At 42.0% G+C, this 20,545-nt stretch overlaps 1 protein-coding gene across 1 annotated transcript in view; it reads right to left on the reverse strand.

Annotated features, from left to right (window-relative positions):
• Positions 1-344: 344 nt before the first annotated feature.
• abca2 (ATP-binding cassette, sub-family A (ABC1), member 2) overlaps positions 345-20,545 on the reverse strand; it is a 104,297-nt gene continuing 84,096 nt past the window's right edge. Inside the window, exons 32-49 of the mRNA XM_087171613.1 lie at positions 17,676-17,781; positions 17,487-17,598; positions 17,289-17,349; positions 15,300-15,474; positions 15,068-15,183; positions 13,878-14,025; positions 13,501-13,624; positions 12,590-12,722; positions 10,645-10,765; positions 10,211-10,389; positions 9,812-9,953; positions 8,213-8,347; positions 6,269-6,372; positions 6,086-6,178; positions 4,554-4,656; positions 3,948-4,085; positions 3,656-3,865; positions 345-1,678 (exon numbers count right to left, since the gene is read on the reverse strand). Coding sequence (XP_087027739.1) covers positions 1,643-1,678; positions 3,656-3,865; positions 3,948-4,085; positions 4,554-4,656; positions 6,086-6,178; positions 6,269-6,372; positions 8,213-8,347; positions 9,812-9,953; positions 10,211-10,389; positions 10,645-10,765; positions 12,590-12,722; positions 13,501-13,624; positions 13,878-14,025; positions 15,068-15,183; positions 15,300-15,474; positions 17,289-17,349; positions 17,487-17,598; positions 17,676-17,781 — 2,236 coding nt within the window. The 3' untranslated portion in view covers positions 345-1,642. The remainder of the gene's footprint in view (positions 1,679-3,655; positions 3,866-3,947; positions 4,086-4,553; positions 4,657-6,085; positions 6,179-6,268; positions 6,373-8,212; positions 8,348-9,811; positions 9,954-10,210; positions 10,390-10,644; positions 10,766-12,589; positions 12,723-13,500; positions 13,625-13,877; positions 14,026-15,067; positions 15,184-15,299; positions 15,475-17,288; positions 17,350-17,486; positions 17,599-17,675; positions 17,782-20,545) is intronic.

Genomic DNA, 20,545 nt, shown 5'->3' on the forward strand with positions numbered 1-20,545 from the left:
GGGGGGGGCATTTGAGTCGAAATCAGAATTGGGGTGGAGGGTCACTGTAGCATTTTCACACAGCAAAATAAAAGCACAAGCATCCAACACAAAGCAAAGTTCATACAGGAGCTTCAACGCTAAATGTGAATCTGATGACGCCTCAGGTTTCGACCTGGTCTTGTCATCGTTTTAATGAAAACAAGTTCTACACTTTGACTTTGTTCTAGTCACAGAAAGATCCAAATTAAACTCAAAGTCTTAAGTTTGCAAAAATAATTTTTTTGTTTGGACTGTATGTTATAATAGAAGTCATTAAAATATTCTTCCAGACCAACATTCTCAGAGAACAAATAAATGACAGCTTAGATTTTCTTGTTTAATGACAACCCCTTCAATTCTGAAAAAGGTCCATCAGTGCCATAACAATCATGGAAACATGACTCCGAAGAGCAGTGAAAGAAGTAGTGAAACAGTAACTGTATTGACAGGACAGGTTACAACTCAAACTATCACAAAACCCGTGAGAGAGACCGGTCAAAACCACATGCCAACATAAAGTCAGAGGAACATTAACGTGTTTGTAAGTGTGGATATTTTGCACGTCTTGAGTCAAACAAACAAACAAACAAACAAAAAAAACAAGATCATCTGCAAATCATAAAACACATCCTGTACCCGTGTTAAAACAACAGAGAGCTCTCTTTAGTATCACAGTGATGGTGTTGCAGTCATTGTCAGGGAACATGAGCAGAGTTCACTTCAGTGTCAGACCGTTAGAATGCTGTTACCTTCAATGGGAATGGAGTTACTATTATTATACACTGTGCCCAGTTTACAGAGGAGTCCACCACTTAATGATATGTTAAAAGCACAAAAGAGAGCCTTCAGTAGAAACAGACCAAATTGTACAGTGTCCGAACAAGTTGTTAGAAGGACCATAACCACGTACATTCCCCTCTGTGTCTCTGACAGGCAGTCCAAAGAAAAGGCCGACAGCTCCCACACGTCCACACCTGTCACTTTCCAAGTTGCTTTTCACTAAATCTTCTGTTATTGCAAAATAAATCACAGGCCTCAGTCCGTAGCTGCTTCTATATCCAAAATAAATCACTCTTCTCGCCACAGAAAAATAGACTGTATTACATTACCAGTGGGAATCAGTTTCATCACAGTATGCTCTCAGGCAAGTCGGGTGTAGTCTATCAACTGTAAATGAGGCCCTCTGGCAGGGAGTGTGTACAACCAGCTCAGATGGGACCTATGGTGCCAGACACTTGGCTTTTAACATATCACCTATTATATGTTCAGTCGCTAGCAAAGGCTCCTGTATTCCTCAGCCGTCTAGTGTGATACATTCTCAAATAAAATGAATATGGAAACATTCCAGGATAAAGTTTCAATCCAAATGCAAGCACTGCTGCTGCTGCGTCTCTACCTGCAGGTCATGTGATCTGACCGAAACCACCTCATTCCTCCTGGGATGAAGAATTTGAGGCTGAAATACTGAACTACTGGTCCCATGTCCCATGGTGCAGAGGGGTTTGGTCTTCCTTAGGGTTAAATAAGCAGCTCTGTTCTCCTTCCAGGCCTCAGAGCTCATGGGTTTGGATTTCCCCGCTCTGCGACGCTGCTCGTCTCTCTGCTCAGTGAGTGGCTCATTTCAACAGAGTGTGTCTGTGTTGAAGGAGAGCTGCACCTGCCAAGACACACACAGACATACACACAGATATATATATATATATAATAATGGTTATCTTGCGATAAGAATTCAAAGAAGACAAATTTACATGTCACACTCTATTAGTTTTGTTTTGTACTCATCAGTCTGTGATTCAGTTTGTAACGCTGTCTAGCTCTGGAGGAGATGATGTCAAAGTTTCTTCAGGATATTTTACCTCCACCTTTTCAACATGAGTTAAAAATGGGAGGTGGGGTGGGGGGGTGTGTGTTTGTGGCGTTAACTTGCTGCCATTTGAACTTCTTTTAGTAATTGTATATTCACTGCCACTTCATTGTTTACAGTATTTCAGTTATTTCACATGTTTCAACTACAAACAGGAGCAAGCATCATAAATTCTCTTGTTCTATTCTGAGAATCTAACCTTATCTATCAAGTGCAATGTCATTAGTTTCTTTTGCAAAAAATAGTCGAATAACATCAGCTCAGCAGCTTTGAAATTCATTATTGGCGTGAAAAATGGAAATAGTTCAATGTATGTCTGTGTGTCTCTCAGTTAAGGTATGGGTAGAGGTGGTTAAACACACAGTCTGTAACTTTTGCCTCTAGGGCTCTCTCAATCAAAACAATAGCAAAAGACCGTGTTTGTTGATGTCAGGAAGTAGTGTGGGATCATGAGAGTTGTTATCTTCACCACTATTACCATAAGCTCCTCCCCGTTTAGATTCCTTCAGTGTGAGTGGTTCAGGAAATCAAACAGACCCAGTGATTCTCACTGTTAAAAACACTGAATGAAGCAGTTTGACATTTAAAGTCAGTGTTTGAGCGACGCTGTACGGAGGACAGAGACTCAGGGAAGAGTTGGAGCTGACATTGATGCTAACCTTTGTTCTGATTGTTTCTCTGATAATTTATGAAGCAGATGTTCAGCAGGTTTTTACCAGCAGCTGAATTATCCACAGTAGAAACATCATGAAGCAGTTTAACTTTAAAACTCAGAGATTCACTGACGCTCTTCAGTGACACAGGACAGGACGTCTCCAGCAGCTGGGAGCTGAGCTGTCTAACATTTCCTCAGCTTGTTTCTCTGATAACTTCAGATCCAGACGTCCGACGACTAAAATCCTTCATCTGGTTCAAATATAGAGCTGAAAACCACCAAGGTGTAAAAAGTGTATGTGGCTTAAAACTAGATAAAAGTCAGTGTTGAGCTTCTGTCAGGCAAACACACTGACACATGATCATAGAGGATATGATGTCACTGACAGGCGACCAATGAAACGTTACCAAGATTAAAATCACAGATTTCTCTGGTTGGAGAATTGATGGAAACATTTGTGAAAATGTAAGAACTCAACAACATATAGAACAAAGGTCTAGATGCTTTGAGACATTTTAAAGTGGAAAAGTTACAGATTCTTACTGTAAGAAATTGCATCTTCAAAGAGAGTTGAAACTACTTAGTGTCTGGCTTATGATTCACACTTCACACCAGCATCGTACTATCACAGATACAGGATGATGGTGTTCTGTAAGATTGTACCTATTGGGAATTTGATAACTTAAAGGTTTGTACTGGTTAAACATGATCTTTACAGGTACTTACAGGTCTGCCATTTTTTTCTGAAAGAGACCAGAAGTCCCATTTGATAGAGGCCACCGATAATTACCCAGCTATATTTGCGTTCATAATGGTGCCCCACAACATTAGCCTTTTTATAGACTGCTATCACCCCTAACTGAACCGTTAACTAGGGACAGACAGGGATAAACAGCTCTGGATAACATGAGACTGTTATGCTCAGAAAAACTGAAAGTGTCCTCCAGTCTTTTTGAAATGTTTCCTTTTTGTTCCAACAATAAGATGCTGCTGCACCTAAATCCCTCTATACCTGTATCTGTGTACTTCTTCTGTACCTCATTTTAATACAAAATTTACAAATGTTATAACAAATAGAAAATTAAAAAAAAAAACGCCAGGTGTGATCCACTCACCCTTTCCTCTTCAAAGCTGATCAGACCTTCATCATCGTCGCTATCCAGCTCCTCCGGTGCCTCGCTGATCAGAGCGTTGAGCTCTGTGTTGGCGGGCCGAGACTTCAGCAAGTTCAGGATGTGCTGCAGGGGGGACTGTGCACCGACGGGGGGTAACGCCTCCTGCTGCTCCAAGTTGTCACTCTGCTTCTTGGCAAAGTTGACAAACACCTGAGCAGAAAAAGAAAGTTGTTTATCTCCACCTGGACGCCACGGTTCCTTGCTGAAGGACCGAGCGTGAGCTTTGACTCACGTTGTCCAGAGTGGTCTGACTGACAGAGTAGTCTTCGATGCCCAGCACCTCCACCACCTGCTCCATCTTACTGAAGACTTGAGCCAGAGAGAGCCATGCAGACTTCAGTTGGTACTGGACCTTGGTGTGGTGACGCTCCTGCAAACATGACAAAAAGTGGATTAATGTCTGACATGAGTCAAAAAAAAGGGAGAGTTTAATCTCTTCCAGGCATTTAAAAACTTCACTCTGCTGATTGCAAAGCACTCCTGGAAATATGAAATTCAAAAACCTTATCAAACAGGCCCCGACCAAAATATCTTGTTTAACAAGATGCTTTTCATCGGACAAGAAAACTAAAATCACTTAACCCTTGGGGTTTTTTAAACATTTGGTCGGCTAGGTTAAATTTGGAGAGTGATAAACACCCTTTGGATTTAAACACCCGAGGGTGAGATTATAGACTGTAAGTAAAGATGGACGTAGCCTCCGTGACGTGAAGAGCAGTTTTGAAGCTCAGAGTGAGGCATTGTCTCCATCTTGGCAGTGCCTGACTCCACCTAACTTCAGAAGTGGTCAAAGAGGTGGAGCTGAGACTTCAGTTTGTGATGGTCAGTGGCGATCTACCTTCAGCACGGCCTCCGGGAAGTTTCTGTTGAAGAATCGAACCACTTCCTTCACATTGGAGCTGGTCTTGGTCCTCACTGTGATCATGTAACCGTCCCCAAACCTGGAGCATGATCACACGAACATGATGGCAAGTTTGTTTTTGTCTTGCACTTAATTTGGGTTTTCAGATATGGCAACATCACATGATAACATAACTATAATATAACATAGAACAAATAGTTGGCACGGGTCCTCAGTCATGTTTTGTATGTACATTCTCATTTTCTTAAAACAGAAGCACATTACACTTTGCAACTTTTAAAGCAGAAGAGACACTAAGTGTGAAACCGACAACAGACAGACACGAAGAGCCGGTTTCACAAACACATACTGACTATACTATACTATACTATAACAAACAATCAGACTTCAGGTAGACCCTAAATTCATCCATTGCACTTTATCGGACATAACTGGTCTGACATCAGTCACTAGCCAGCAAAGAAGTTCATTGCTTTTAGCATGTCACAGAGATGCACAACCAGACCATGGGTCAGAGGGTCAGCTCCAGAGGGTCAACCAATGGACACCAGGCAAACTGGAGAATATAGGCAAAATCTCCAGTTTGTAATAATAAGACTCTGTCTATTGATATTTGATTGTTTCTTATATTAGAAAAGTAACTGGGTTCCAACCAGGAACTGTGAGATTCATAGTTGGGAGCTTTAATAAAATGGACCAAATCCAGAAGATGTTTCCAGAACCTTCTTGCTCAGCATCTCATGGCATGTAAATCAATTTCTGCTCCGAAAAGATTTTTCAGTTCAGCACATTTCATGAACAAAATGAAGCCATTTTTCATTCCCTGGAGCATCAGCCTCTCCTCAACGATTCTCTGGTACATCACAGTATAGTTGTTTGGAACAAGATATTCCACGACGTCTTTCATGGCTGCAGTTACATTATCTATGAAAAGCTTTAATGTAGTGACACAAATCATGAGAGTGGTTCGTCTCCAGGTCGACACAGTGGTTCGCTATCTGCTTTTGACCTGAGGAGTTATAGGGAAATTAGTTAGATTCTTGGGTTTCACTATAAGAAGATGAAGAACTGTTGTAAAGCTTCTTGGTTTTTATATAGAATTTGTGGTGGAATGCTAATATCCATTCTGTGTAAGAATGACATATAAACTTGCAACTACATTATTGTAATGGGGAACATTCAATCCATGGAGCAAACTACATACATTTCCTTCAAACATCAGAACCACAACATCATTCCACATGTTTAAATATATTACACAGTCATTTTGAGTGTACGCATTATATTAGTTTTGCTGGGCGTGCATTTGTTCACACTCTCTCTATGGCTTCTACATGGCGTATATCTAGTGGTTGTGTTCACCATTGCACTTGTTTTTTATGTTTGTGTATAATCCATTTACCATTTAGCAGGAAGTGATTGTCAGCTGTTCATCATATCAAACTCCGTTTAAAGGAAGCAGATGAGATCGTTCTACAAAAGACAAACAACATCTTTGTGTTCCTCACCTGTTCTTCAGGTGTTGGATGCTGCCCAAGCATTTAAACCTGCCATTCACCATAATGCCCAGTCTGGTGCACAAAGCCTCACACTCCTCCATGCTGCAGAGGACAGCATGAAATAATATGTAAGTACACTGGTGAAAGAGAAGTTAAAATAAGCCCCAGCATGTGAGAGGTGAGATGTCTCACCTGTGTGATGTCAGCACAACCGAGCGTCCGGTCTTGATGATGTCCAGGATTAAATTCCAGAGGAATCTGCGGGCCTTTGGGTCCATCCCAGTGGTGGGCTCATCCTGAAAAACCCCACAAACTTAAAGGATAGCTACAGAATATTTAGACTTTACTCTCATTGAAGTTCTTGTTGCCTTTCTACGACATAAACAAGAAAATGTCAATCAAATCCAAAAATGTATAAAGTGTGACAGTTTGTGACAGTTTGAGTCTTATTCTTGTATTTGTCCACCTCAGAACCCTGTTACATCACCAAGGAGAAGCCAAGATGGAGGTCAGGCTGAAGTGCTGGGATGAATCCATCATTTCACAAGAATGCTGCTGGTGCATCAACTGCAGTGGCTGTTTACAACCGATGGTTTGGGTAACTTTGATTTTGCCTTCATTTAATAAGTTTGACCAACCTGGGGCAGGGCCCGTGCTCCCGTCGTCCCAGGGCCGATAAAGACAGGATCAGGAAGGATGTAAATTCATTTTGGGATGAATTTGGAACGAGAGTTGAAAAAAAAAAAAACTGGTAATAGTCACAGCTTGAATAGTGTAAGTAACAGTAACGTTACTGGTCTGGGAATCATCGATAATTCAAAAACAGTTTCATCATTTATCTATCTTCAAATGTCCACTTTCTCACACAGTGCAGTGAAAAACAACTCTCTCCCCTCTCCCTCTCATGCTGTTGCTCTGGTTACAGGGATGCTCTGGGGCTCCATCACTCTGAAACCTTCTCATGATTCCCAATAACAGGTATTGACAAAATTATCAATGTAATTGTACCTGTAATATAATGTTGCATTTTTGGTTTACATTATGCAAACACGCTCTCACACTGCCCGGACAAATCTTGTGTGTGTGTCATTTGTGTGACGTTTTATTCATCTCAGAGGTCAGAAAAGTCAAGAACTGTGCTCTACTGAAACACTGAAAGCTCAGTGCTGAGTGAGTGAGACACATAGCCATAGAAAAACACAAGCGTTTTAGTTTAGCATGGTGCATGTGAACTTCTGGAGGGTCAAGACTCCCAGACTTCATGTTGAGTTGGCTGAGCAGATCATCTCTTGAACACTGTTCTATTAACTGATGGGACTTCACTTGTGTTGAGATGACACACTACCTGGGGCCACATGCATACAACTCTGTGTAGATTCATGACTAAAACTATTTGATGCACAAAATCAGATATATACACTTCTCAAAAAAATGAAGGGAACACTTGATCATCACAATAGAACACCAAGTCAGTTAAACTTCAGTGATATCAATCTGTACATTTAGGAAGCACAACTGGTTGTGAATCACTTTCACCTGCTTTGGTGCAAATTAAAGTGACAACAGGTGCAATGGAGAGGCCAAAGCAAGACCACCCCCTCTAGTTTTGTGTTTTGCTAGTGTCCCTGTCACTACTGGTAGCATGAGGTGGTACCTGCAGCCCAATCAGGTTGCACAGGTAGTCCAGCTCCTCCAGGATGGCACATCCATACATGCAGCCGCAGGAAGGTCTGCTGTGTGTCCCAGCACAGTCTCAAGAGCGTGGAGGAGATACCAGGAGACCGGCCGTTACACGAGGAGAGCAACAGGAGGAGCACTGCCAGAGCTCTACAACATGACCTCCAGCAGGATACTGGTGTGCATGCCAGATTAATAGTAATAATTTAAGACTGAATCAATATTGGCTATTCTCACCTATTTTTGGCTGGTGCCCCCAAAAACTCGAATTCTTTTTGAAGTTATTATTTAATATTAATATTTTCTTAATTTATGATGCCTGAGAAATTGATAAACAACCAAGGCCCAACAGGATCATGTTCAGAAAATGAAAGATTGGTAAAATTAAACCATTTCTCATTTTGTACTAATGCCGACTCTGTTTACTGATGCAGGATATAGTAAGGTCAAACTTCTTACCAGGAAGATGAGTGAGGGGTATCCAATCAGTGCGATGGCAGTGGAAAGCTTGCGTTTGTTTCCCCCACTGTAAGTGCCAGCAGGCTTGTCTGCATACTTGGCCAACTCCAGCTTTTCTAATGCCCACTGCACCACCTAGAGGGGAATGAAGGGTAATGTTAGGGAGTAGTGGGACAGAGGTAAAGGGCTGGGAGAAGTGAAGTGTTGCAAACTCCTCCCCCTCAAGTCAGTGTCGATGGCCTTTCTCTGTCCCGTAGGCCTGAACCGGCCACCATCTATGACCAGGAAATTGAGAACCTATTGCAAGAGTGCCATGTCAAACATCTCACCCCTCAGGAGGAAACTCAGTCCAGTGAGTCTTGAAAATCTGTATCTTAACTATTACTCAACTGTAAACATTACTCAACTTCTTATTGGAGAACATGACCAGAAACTTGTTCAGCCTGGACCTGAGAGTGTGTTTGCTGGTATATGACAACAAGCCATAAGCACCGACATTCCCGTCTGGGCTGCAAGTAATCAAAAGCAAAACCTTTCCTCTCAAATGGCTGAACTACCCCCTCACAACTCCTTCTCATTAAGCCACTCTTCCTCTCCACTGACATGGAATGCTTAGAGCCCTCGATCAAAGTTGGCTGTTGTCATAAGAATGCCAGCGCACCTGCTCCCTCTACCCTGAAACCTTGTACCACCTTCATTCCACCAGTTTGCTTACGACATTTCCAACAAGACTTGACCTTTGAGCTGCTCTTGGACCAAGGCACAAACCAAAGTTTTTGGTGGCGAGAGAGAATTACAGGAGGCTTTCACCCAGTTTAGTCCAACCCTGCAGAATCACCTGGCCAAATACACAACTCACCTCATGCACCACGCTCTGGAGGAACCTGCAGTTAGATACTAGCTAAAATTAGGAACTCGTACCTCTCTAGGAAGGAGTCCTGCCAGCTCTCACAGCTGCTCTGAAAGGAGCACTCGGCTTAAATCATTACTGATGAGACTCTGAATGAAGAACTGAAGTACTGCAAACCCCCTTCAAAAAATCTCTCTCTCTTTCCCTCTCTCTCTATACACATCTATACACATCACATTATTGCATTGTACTGCTGTGATCACAGCTATACTGCTAACTTTTAACTCTCTGCTCCAGTCGCCAGCCTCACCTCTCCCCCCTCTCTCTCTCTCTCTCGTCCACTATGCACATAACCTATGTACTGATCTATTCCTGAAAGGAGTTGCTCTACTCCTGTAACAATATTCTGTCTCAAACGTCTCAAACTTACAGCAGATCTCATACAGAGCGGATAAATCAACTTCTTAATATTTAGGAAGAAAACCTTTTAATTGTGGAAGTTTTCTAATTTGCAAGTTTATTTTCTACATATGTGTGCATGTTTATAATCTGTGCAATATCACAACTGATCTCAAGGACAGCTTGACAAGCAGACTTTACAGTTACAGCTCGTCACCCATCAAAGATCCAGGCCAATGCTGCTCTCCTCTCTGCGTGACGAGCCCCAGTTTTTGTCAATGGTACACAGTCCCGTGGAAGTGTGTGTGTGTGTGTGTGTGTGTGTGTGTGTGTGTGTGAGTGAGACCTACCCGCTCCTGGTCCTTCCAGGGAATGCCACGAAGGCGAGTGTAAAGCTCCAGATGTTCCCTGGCTGTCAGGTCGTCAAATAAGGCGTCGAACTGTGGACAGTAGCCAATACTCTGCTGCACATGTAACAGATCCTTCAGGATACTGCACACACACACACACACACACACACACACACACACACACACACACACACAAATGCAAAAACACATATGCACAGGAGTACTTAGTACCAACCATTCTACTGCACATTCATCAATTTTATACTTGATTTTACATAGCACTTTTCACAGACACCAGTCACAAAGTGCTTTGCAATCAAATATATAAATTGAAATACAAAAATAAAAATAATAATAATAATAATAATAATAATAGAGCACATGAAGACTGGCACGGACCTGTTTCCATTAATGAAGGCCTCTCCTCCAGTGGTGCACTCATCTCCTGTCAGCATTTTGAAGGTGGTCGTCTTCCCTGCTCCGTTCACTCCCAGCAGTCCAAAACACTCACCAGGCCGGACGCCCAGACACAGCCGGTCCACTGCCAGGATACGCCCCATCTTCCTGGATTTATACACCTGAGAAAGACGCACATTAAAGGAACCTAACTGTCTTTTTCTTTTGGAAATTTAAACTCCTTAACTACAAATCAGCTACTGTGGATTTCATATGTATGACTGGTAGATTCATTTTCTGTGCTGGCATAATTGGACACATAATGTGAGCTATCGATGCTTGAGTGAAACTTGCAATTGCTTTCAAATTGGTATATAATTTGAAAAAAAAAACCTGCAGCCTCTAAGGATTTTCTTAATATTAAGTTGACTTTAAACCTTTGTCAGGTTCTCGATCTTCAGCATGTCGTTATCAGCGTCTCCTCGCAGCACTCTTCGTCTCTCACAGGCCACGTCTACATCATCATCATCTATCGGCTGGCAGCTGACTGGCACCCTCCTGGACACACACACACACACACACACACACACATAAACATATTTCACATATCCACTGTACCACTACCTCACCCCAATTTCCCAAAATGCACCAGGTAACAGGTATGAACAGCTGGTTTCACCTTGCTCTGCAGAACATGTAGTAAGTGGTAAAGGTAAAACTACTATCTCTGTATTTATTACAAAAAATATTTGGATTTGGATTTACATGGGAAGTGGGTGTGCCTACATCTGAATCTGGACTGCTTTATTTTCTGGGTTAAAGGTGGAGTAAGTGATGCTGGAAAAAGACTTGATATTTGAAATGAATGGCAAAACAAACACACCCATCCTATAAAATGTCATCAAACAAATGGCATACACACAAACACAACATCATAAACACAACAGACCAAAAACTACTTGTTTTTACAAAGACACAAAACAACAGAGACAGAGGGAAGGACTGTAGGTGTAAAGCTAAGCTAACAAGAAGGTAATGTTACCTACAGCAGCATTTTGAAATATTCATCAATCCAAATAAATCCACCGTGCTAGCAAAGGTTTTTAGGTGTTTATGGTAATAAAACCCTGATACAACAGCGATAATAACAACAAGACAGCAAACTGTGGCTACAGCCACCACACAAGCTGCAGACAGCGATACTCACAACTCTCCTGCTACTGTAGCAAACATCACACCAACAACACATCTTGTCAACCTTGGATTAGTATCACTTCCTCTGCCTTTAGACTGATGCCCACTCATTTAAGGTGCTCACAAAATATAGAAAATAAACTATCTAAATTAACCAAAAAAGTAAAGCATAAACTGTGGTGTAATCCTATTGTTATTAATAGTAAAGAGTCTGAAATGAGCCTCATTAAAAGCTGTGCTACAGTGGTAAATACCAGTAGAATTGCATTGGACCATACTGCATTACTCGTTTGTGCATGCAAAGGGAGAGAGGGCAAATGAGTATAAAGTTGGTTTGAAGTGTTTATGAAAGCAATAGAAAAATCTGAAAAGCTGTCTTGGCCAACTTGCATGCACTTTCTAATTTCAACTCATCTGCTTCCTGTCTTCCGTGAAGTCAGGCAAATAAATCAGTAACAGCTGACGAGCATCAGCTGAGCTTCATGCTGCACTACAACAGATCCAGTGAAGACTGATGAAAGCTTTTAGAGGATGAACCTTGCTGAAAGTCTAAATATCAACTATACAGAACTACCTACAGCTCCATCTACACCATGAAAACACCCGCAGCTGTTTACACTGTACAGACAACAATCAGGTGGATTACTTCAGCACTGAAGAAGAAGTCTGAATCTGATGAATATGAGATGTGACAAGATGCACTTTTCTGGTTTGATTAACCCTCGAGTGGAGATCCTGGTATCACAGTGAAGAATGCGATCATAGCACTGTGTTAGTGTGTGTGTTTGGATTTGAAGAAGTGACGGGACATTTATGGCAAACTGTGTCACCTGGGTGACAGGGACAAAAACCTCATATTACTGCAGAAATACTGATGTTCACATCTGGACCATGTCCTTTATCTGTTTATTTCAGAATCATGTGTCTGTATTTGTTTACAGCCTCTAGCAAAGGGGAGAGAGACAATAATTAAAGCAATGCATTGACTTTTCCATGTTGAGACAACATAAGTCATATTAAAGTCATTACTCCAAACCAAAATGTATTGTGGTTGCATTGCACTACAGTCGATTTTCTGCAGCTGTGGGTGGAGGTGGTGGTGTCTGTAGCTATAGACTTCTCTGTGATGGATGTTAGTTGTTTGCAAAATGGCAACAACTCACACACTCAGAAACACACATCACTCACAGGGGTTTCCTGAGGAAGTTGTACTGGCATAGGATGGTGATGAGGAAACCAACAAAGCCTTCGATTGTCATGGCAACGAGTCCTCGAGTCACAATGTCCCACTCAAACGGTGACTTCATCTTGTCAAACTGGCCTGAAAGCACACATTCCCAGCATTCTTCTTACTTTGAAAAAAAAACATTTGTCTGTGCCAAAAGTAAAACAGTAACACAATTACAGGTCGACCTTAGAGCAGGTCTAAAGGGGAAATATGTAAGAACTGGCTGACTGTTGGGCGTCTGGAGCTCACCTGGTAGGCTGATCCTTACTACCCTCTGCTGCATGCCATCCCCTCTCTACTAATATACTATCAAATAGATCTGAAAATGCCAACAAAAAAATAAATAAAATAGCCAACTGTTGAAGTCACACTCCAAACAAATAGCAGGCAGCATATGTGCACAAGGAAATGCACTCTTTGATCCCTCCTCCTGGGAGTAGCTGGTTAGCATGCTAACTGCAGTAGATATCTCTGCAACACAATACACTGACATCTTAAACGTAATGTCAAAACGGTTACTTATTTTTTTGAATATTTCAACCAAATTACTTACATATTGCCCCTTTAAAGTTTCAATCTTTTTCTGTTTACTGTCAAAAACCTTGTCAAAAGACCCAAAACAACAATGACTGTATCCTAGCGACAAGTACTGTGTCCGTATCTGTATCAAAGCCTGATATGTCTTATTCCTCTGAGCCACAGAGCTTCATTGTTTCCACTATTAAAAACACATCAGTGAGGCACACTGTTGTGCTCGGTGACATATTCCTGAATTACCATGAAAACACACTGTTTATTTACAGGCACATGCTTTAACTGTAGAACAGTCGACACTTTTAGATGTGAAAATAATAGGGGTGAGCTCAACTACCTATTTTAGCATAGTATTCGTTGATGTATTCGTTGTAGGCCATCTCCATCAGGCCGTGGCCCAGGTTGTAGTTGGGGAAGATGAGAAAACAAGACTTCAGGTAACTGTTGACTTTTTTCAGATCCTAGAGAAGAAAAGAGTGAAGAAGTAAATACAGAAACATCCAAAGTCCATGTCTGATACTGCTACAGAAGCCAATACACAATACTCTGTATACATTTAGTAAGTTTTTTTTTCCCTATCTTAATTCATTTTCTAAATAAACTTAAATATGTGGGAGGGGTGAAGAGTGATGTGACATCTCATCTTGTTATTAAGGTTAAAACCTCAGAATAAGCTGCAGTATCTGAGGTTATAACATCAAGAGTCAAACTGGCCTTGTCATGTTCAAAGAGCTGAAGGAGGAAGGTGGCAACAGTTGCAGTAATGCCTATGAAGAGGTTGATGACTATGAGGAACACGTAGGCTGTACTGGGAACCTCGAACCAGAAGGATGCCGGGTACATGATGGGAGTGATGGACCACCTAGAGGGAACAGAATCATTGAGGACATCCAAAGCTTCAGGAAGTTTAGAACACTTGTTTTTGGTTTTTCAGGTCACAACAAATACATGAAGATGCAACAATTCAGTTAACATGAAGTAGTTTGAATGCTGTGAAACTGGCTATACAGATCATATTGAATCTCACACTAGTAATCGTGACTGGATTCCAAGCCACAGAAATGCTGCTGTTTTTCTAGGTGATATATCAGAAAGAAGGCAAAGCATGGAGGCGTGTGGTCTGCAGCTGTGGTTCTTTCACTCTTTCACTTTCTCATTTAACCACTTTTAGCCAAGAATAAAGGTTCTTTGCTCACAGGCTTTCTGACTTCTTATTCCTAGTCATTTGCAGTTATGCGCTGCACAGGTGTCACTGTGGTATGAAACTTCTCCGCCTACTGGTTCTCACCGTACAACAGCAGCACGAGGAGAGGTGAGAAAAAAACAGAGACTACAATATTGCAGCATGACTGTCAGTTAGCATCAGTCACACACACACACACACACACACACACACACACACATACGGGCACGTACTGTGTTTACAACAGCAGAAATATTACAGCGAGCAGAACTTGCTATTGATCGCTACTGGGGCCAGCATATGTTGCCATGGCATCTGAAGTAAAATATTATTATTCAGAGAATGGAAAATATTCTCTTAATGCTTTTTAATTAAAAGGTTGGATTTACCCCTATTATGAAAAGAAAACGTTTCACTTTCCTAGTGGGTTTCTTCAGTCGGACAGTTTTGGTTTTATTTGGCGAACAAGCCAAAACAATGGAAATGAAAAATAACATTAAAAAACTAGAACAATCCTCATGGTTGTCTGCCTCTGAGACTTTCATTAGTTTCAGATTACATCCCTATTTATCCAGAGTCAGAAAATATTATTCATTTGAGTGAAATTTTGTCATAATTGCTGTGTGAAGTCTTGAGTTATGACTGTTTGAGGGTTAGGACTTGGTTTTGAGTGTGCGTGTGTGTGTGTGTGTGTGTGTGTGTGTGTCTGTCTCTGTCTTACCCATACAGAAGAAAGAGGGAGAGGACTGCAGGGAAGTTGGTTGAGGAGGTGTAGGCCGGCAGGTCGAACACAAACAGAATAATAACACAGCATGTGGCAGGAACCAGGTAGTTGAGCTGAGGAGAGATGAGAAAAAGGAGGGACTAAAATATTATAGTATGACTGTCAGTTAGCATCAGTCACACAGACACACACACACACACACACACACACACACAAGTATCCTCCTCACCATGTCCCATATGTAGTTAGCCAGCCAGTAGATGACAGGGTCACAGCCGCTGACAAACTGCAGGTGTTTGGCCTTAGTGGATTTCTCAGCAACCAGGAAAACTACAAAGCTGGCTGGCACAAAGGACATGGCCACAATTATGAAGATGGCAATCACCACATCTGTCCCCTGGAGCCTGGAGAGGCAGGGGAGTGGACAGGAGAGGACAGGATAGGTCAGGAGGAGAGAACAGAGAGTACGGATATATAAGGAGAGATCACATGAAATTCCCACTGCATGGCAGGGATGTAAACAATCCAATAATAAACATATATGATAATCCATCTATGATTCTGTCTAAATGGATTTTACACTGCTCAAAAAATGAAGGGAACACTTAATCATCACAGTAGAACACCACGTCAGTTAAACTTCAGGGATATCAATCTGTACATTTAGGAAACACAAGTGATTGTGAATCAGTTTCACCTGCTTTGGTGAAAATGAAAGTGACAACAGGTGCAATGGAGAGGCAAAACAAGACAACCCCCTCTAGTTTTGTGTTTTGCTAGTGTCCCTGTCACTACTGGTAGCATGAGGAGGTGCCTGCAGCCCAATCAGGTTGCACAGGTAGTCCAGCTCCTCCAGGATGGCACATCCATATGTGCGGCCGCAGGAAGGTCTGCTGTGTCTCCCAGCACAGTCTCAAGAGCATGGAGGAGATTACACCAGGCCGTTACACGAGGAGAGCTGGACAACCCAGCAGCAGGACCGGTACCTGCTCCTTTGTGTGAGGAGGAACGGGAGGATCACTGTCAGAGCCCTACAACAGGACCTCCAGCAGGCTACTGGTGTTCATGTTTCTGACCACACTGTCAGAAACAGACTCCATGAGGGTGGCATGAGGGCCCCATGTCTTCTAGTGGGACCTGTGCTCACAGCCCAGCACCCTGCAGCTCGATTGGCATCGCCAGAGAACACCAGAATTGGCAAGTCTGCCACGGGTGCACTGATCTCTTCACAGATGAGAGCAGGTTCACACTGAGCACATGTGACAGGTGTGAAAGAGTCTGGAGACGAAGTGGTGAACGTTATGCTTCCTGTAACATCATCCAGCATGACCGGTTTGCTTGTGGGTCAGTGATGGTCTGGGGAGGCAGATCCTTGGAGGGTCGCACAGACCTCCATGTCAGAGCCAGCAGTACCCTGACTGCTGTTAGGTACCAGGATGAAATCCTCAGAGCGACTGTCAGACCTGACACTGGTGCAGTGGCCCTGGGTTCCTCCTGGTGCAGCACCACGCCCGGCCTCATGTGGCCAGAGTGTGTAGGCACTTCCTGAATAATGAAGGCACTGATGCCATTGACTGGCCCTCATGTGAGCACCTATGTGCACAGACTGTCCAGGAGCTCACTGATGCCCTGATCCAGGTCAGGGAGGAGATCCCCCAGGACACCATCAGCCGACTCATCAGGAGATTGTCCAGATGTTGTCGGGAGTGCAAACAGGCACACGGGGGCCATACACACTACTGAGCCACATCAGCCTGTGATTTCAATTTTTCACTTTGATTTTCAGTGTGATTGTGAATCCAGCCCTCAGTGGGTTGATGATTATGGTTTCCACTGACTGTTGTTACGTCATTTTGTTTTCAACAAATTATACAATGAACATCAGCAAAGATTTTCAACTTGGATCATTCATTCATCAAGATCATCAAGATGTGTGATTTAAGTGTTCCCCTAATTTTTTCAGGAGTGTAAAATCCTGAATTGAAAAGAAGTTACTTTGTAAAACTTTACTGCTGGAAACAAAGTTAACTATGGATAAGTTTAGTTCAACAAGCCTGGAAATTGTCTAAAATCCACAAACACTGTCATGTTTTTGTTGTTGAGACTTGTTCCCTGATATCGGCGATTAACTACAGCTACAGAAATAAGCCCCCAAGTGGTGATTCAGTCCTTTATAATATTTCTAAGGTGATACTCCTAGTGCTGAGGAGCAACTCACAAGTAGTCCAAAGACAGGCTGGCGCTGGTTCGATTCATTGGGTGGTTCGTCAGTGTGATACCTGTGAAACACACACACACACACACACACAACACAACAACCTCATTGTGTAGATGATAAGAACCAAACCAGGAGCTGACTCAAAACTACACAACTTCATTTAACATCACTGTCAATGATGTAACTGGTATGTGTTACCATAGGCAGCAGGGTTGCCCTTGGATACAGGTAGGTTGGCACGCAGGATGGCGTTGTTGAGGACGTTCAGATATGTCGGCATGCTGTGGTAGCCTTTGTTGTTATACAGAACCTGAACACAAGAGGTTGCTCTGTCAGCTGTTATTTACACTGTGTAAGCCCAACCCTGACTTCCTGTGCCCGTCTCACCTGAGCTGATCTGCGAACCGCTATTTTGCGAACCATTGGAGGAATCTTCCTCCCAAAGGATGCTGGGATTGATTTCTGGATGTTCCCCACTGTTAGACCACCATATCTGTTGAGAACAAAGTCAGTGAACAAAATAGAAAAAAAAAAAAAAAAGTAGCCTTCATTTGCTGCAGAATTATAGTTTTGCACGTCTGCTGCATCACTGTGCCAGGAGCACACTGCCTGCGTCGTGTGAGCGTGGCGGCGGACGCAGCTGAGCTGCTGCAGAAAAGCACATTTCTTGTCATTATTTCATTAATTTCTGATTTATTTTTGACAGAAAACATCATCATGTCATTGTCTCCACATGCAGCTGCTGCAATGGTTTAAAAAAATATATAGGTACCACCTTACAATGAGACCGCCTGAAATGATTTATAATTGGTTTTATAATTAGGTTATTAATTCAGTTGTTAACACTTTATTAATCATGAATAAACAATTATAAACAACTTATAACACAGTTTTCATACGGTGATGCAGACTCACTATTTGGCAAGATCAAGTTACTACTATCCTTACTAATTAATCTCACTAATGAGTTACTACCATTTATAACTGGTAAAAGGAGCCTTATTGTAAAGCGTAAAACCCATCACCATTTATTAATGAGTTACTAGTAATTATAACTGATAATAAGAAGCTTTATTGTAACTCATTAATTAAGTAAGTAAAGGAAGGTTACCACCTGTGTTCTACCTGGAATGTTAAAATCCTAAAGAAGAGAGCAACCAGCAAAAAGAATCTCCATGTTAATCCTCACTGAGCAGAACAGTCTGATCAACAGCTGTGATTAGAATGAGGACGGCTGCTGATCGAGGTCAACAACCCTGCCACGGCCTCAGAGGATGAATCTGCTCATTTCATATGATCACGTGATCTGCCATAATTTGATCTTCCAAATGAAACTTTTTGACCACTAAGATGTTGACGGTGGTTCATTGCTAGTAACTTAAGAAACATGTGATGAAGCAGCAGCTACAAATGCCGATGATGGAGTAAAGAGACAGAGAAACTGCTGTTGCTGGTGTGGTGTCAACATGACATCAACAGGTATTTCCCCAGAATGTTTTCACCAAATCTCTAGATCACACAACACAGCCTTGAGGCAAGAGACACAAGCCACACATCCACTATATATATATATACCAATGAACATGGTATTATCCTCTAAAAGGCAAAATGACGGACACATGTCCATGCTGGTACTTAAAGCTAATGCTTTAGATTTAAAGTACTGTCAAACACACAAGCCAGAGAGGAGTTTCTACAAACTACAGATTGAAGTTCAAAGTAAAAGGAAAAAGAGCTACACATGTATCTCCTGTTTAGATTGTGTACAGCAAAGCTTCTCACCAACTCAGATCAACACTCACTGACGGATTACATTTAAAGGATTACATTTAAAGGATTACATTTAAAGGATTACATTTACATGACATCAGCAAAACACATGAATAAATGTATCATAGGGATACAAACGTAGCCTACCGACAGTGTTCCTCATCCAGTACCTTTGTAAAACTCATTATACAGCAGAAAGTAAAACCACAGCAAGGTTGAAAACAAGCACCATAGCTTTCTGCAGACTATAACCACTCACACACCACACATGCCTGTATTGGTTGCTTGGCTACTGATATATAACTATATATATATATATGTATATATATATATATGTATATATATTCTAATGCAAAAAACTCTCATAGTAAGAACTTCAGGTCTAAAACTGAAAATACACATGTATAGCTTTACACTGGCACTAGATGGTATGTGTTAGGGCTGGATATTGAAACACAGTAGTGGCTAAGTAGTGACCAAAATATGTGTATAGGGCTATGTACAATGTATGTTATCTTTACTTATGAACTATGACTGTGCTCCTATTATTAAATATATCTATTTGTATTTTATTTCATTCTCCTTTTTAAACCTTATTTTAATCTGTTTTGTTGTTTGGTCGTAACGGCGTAGTCCTAACCACAGCGGCCCGGGTTCGAGTCCAACCCGTGTCCCTTTGCTGCACGCCATCGTTTCATCAGTCATTCTTAAAAAAGACAAAAGGTGATGTACCTGGCTGGGACCCACCTGCCCGACTGAGACTTTTGAAGTTAAAAGCATTGAACAAGTGCGTCCCAGCAAGGTTCATCACTGTTTAGTGTCCCCCTGGAAACACTTGTGTTGTGTTGTGAGTATTTGCAGCTCATGTGTTGTAAAATTGATGAGGATGTTTTCTGTGTGTTGAGCTCTCAGGGCCACTGTGCTTCTCCCTGGAAGGACCACCCAGCTCAGTAACTCCACAAGCACAATGTGATGCTCAACAAGGCAGAAAAGAAACCCAGAGTGACAAGTGAAGGCTTAAAGGAATCACCGGAGTGGAATAACACCTCTGTTTATGAGTTTTATGCAGATCATCAAACAGGTATGGTGTTCATGGCAGGACATGAAAACATCATCACTATGGGTGAGTCAAACGTTCCCCTCCTCTCTCTCTGCTCACTGTTGTGTTTGTGCTTCTATTGCTTGTAAAAATCTAATGTGCAGTGTTTGCCTGAATGTGGCCGTTACCTCTTCATTATGCAGACACTCAGCTGCAGGACACAGTGCCTGCCAGAGCCCATTAAACATTTCACAATTTCACATTTAATATCAGTAGCCAAGCAACCAATAACGGCATGTGTGGTGTGTGAGTGGTTATAGTCTGCAGAAAGGTATGGTGCTTGTTTTCAACCTTGCTGTGGTTTTACTTTCTGCTGTATAATGAGTTTTACAAAGGTACTGGATGAGGAACACTGTAGGTAGGCTACGTTTGTATCCCTGTGATACAT

Source organism: Seriola lalandi, unplaced genomic scaffold (assembly GCF_002814215.2).
Source record: "Seriola lalandi dorsalis isolate HSWRI2012SDOR001 ecotype SW California unplaced genomic scaffold, Sedor1 jcf7180002054883, whole genome shotgun sequence".
Classification (NCBI taxonomy): domain Eukaryota; kingdom Metazoa; phylum Chordata; class Actinopteri; order Carangiformes; family Carangidae; genus Seriola; species Seriola lalandi.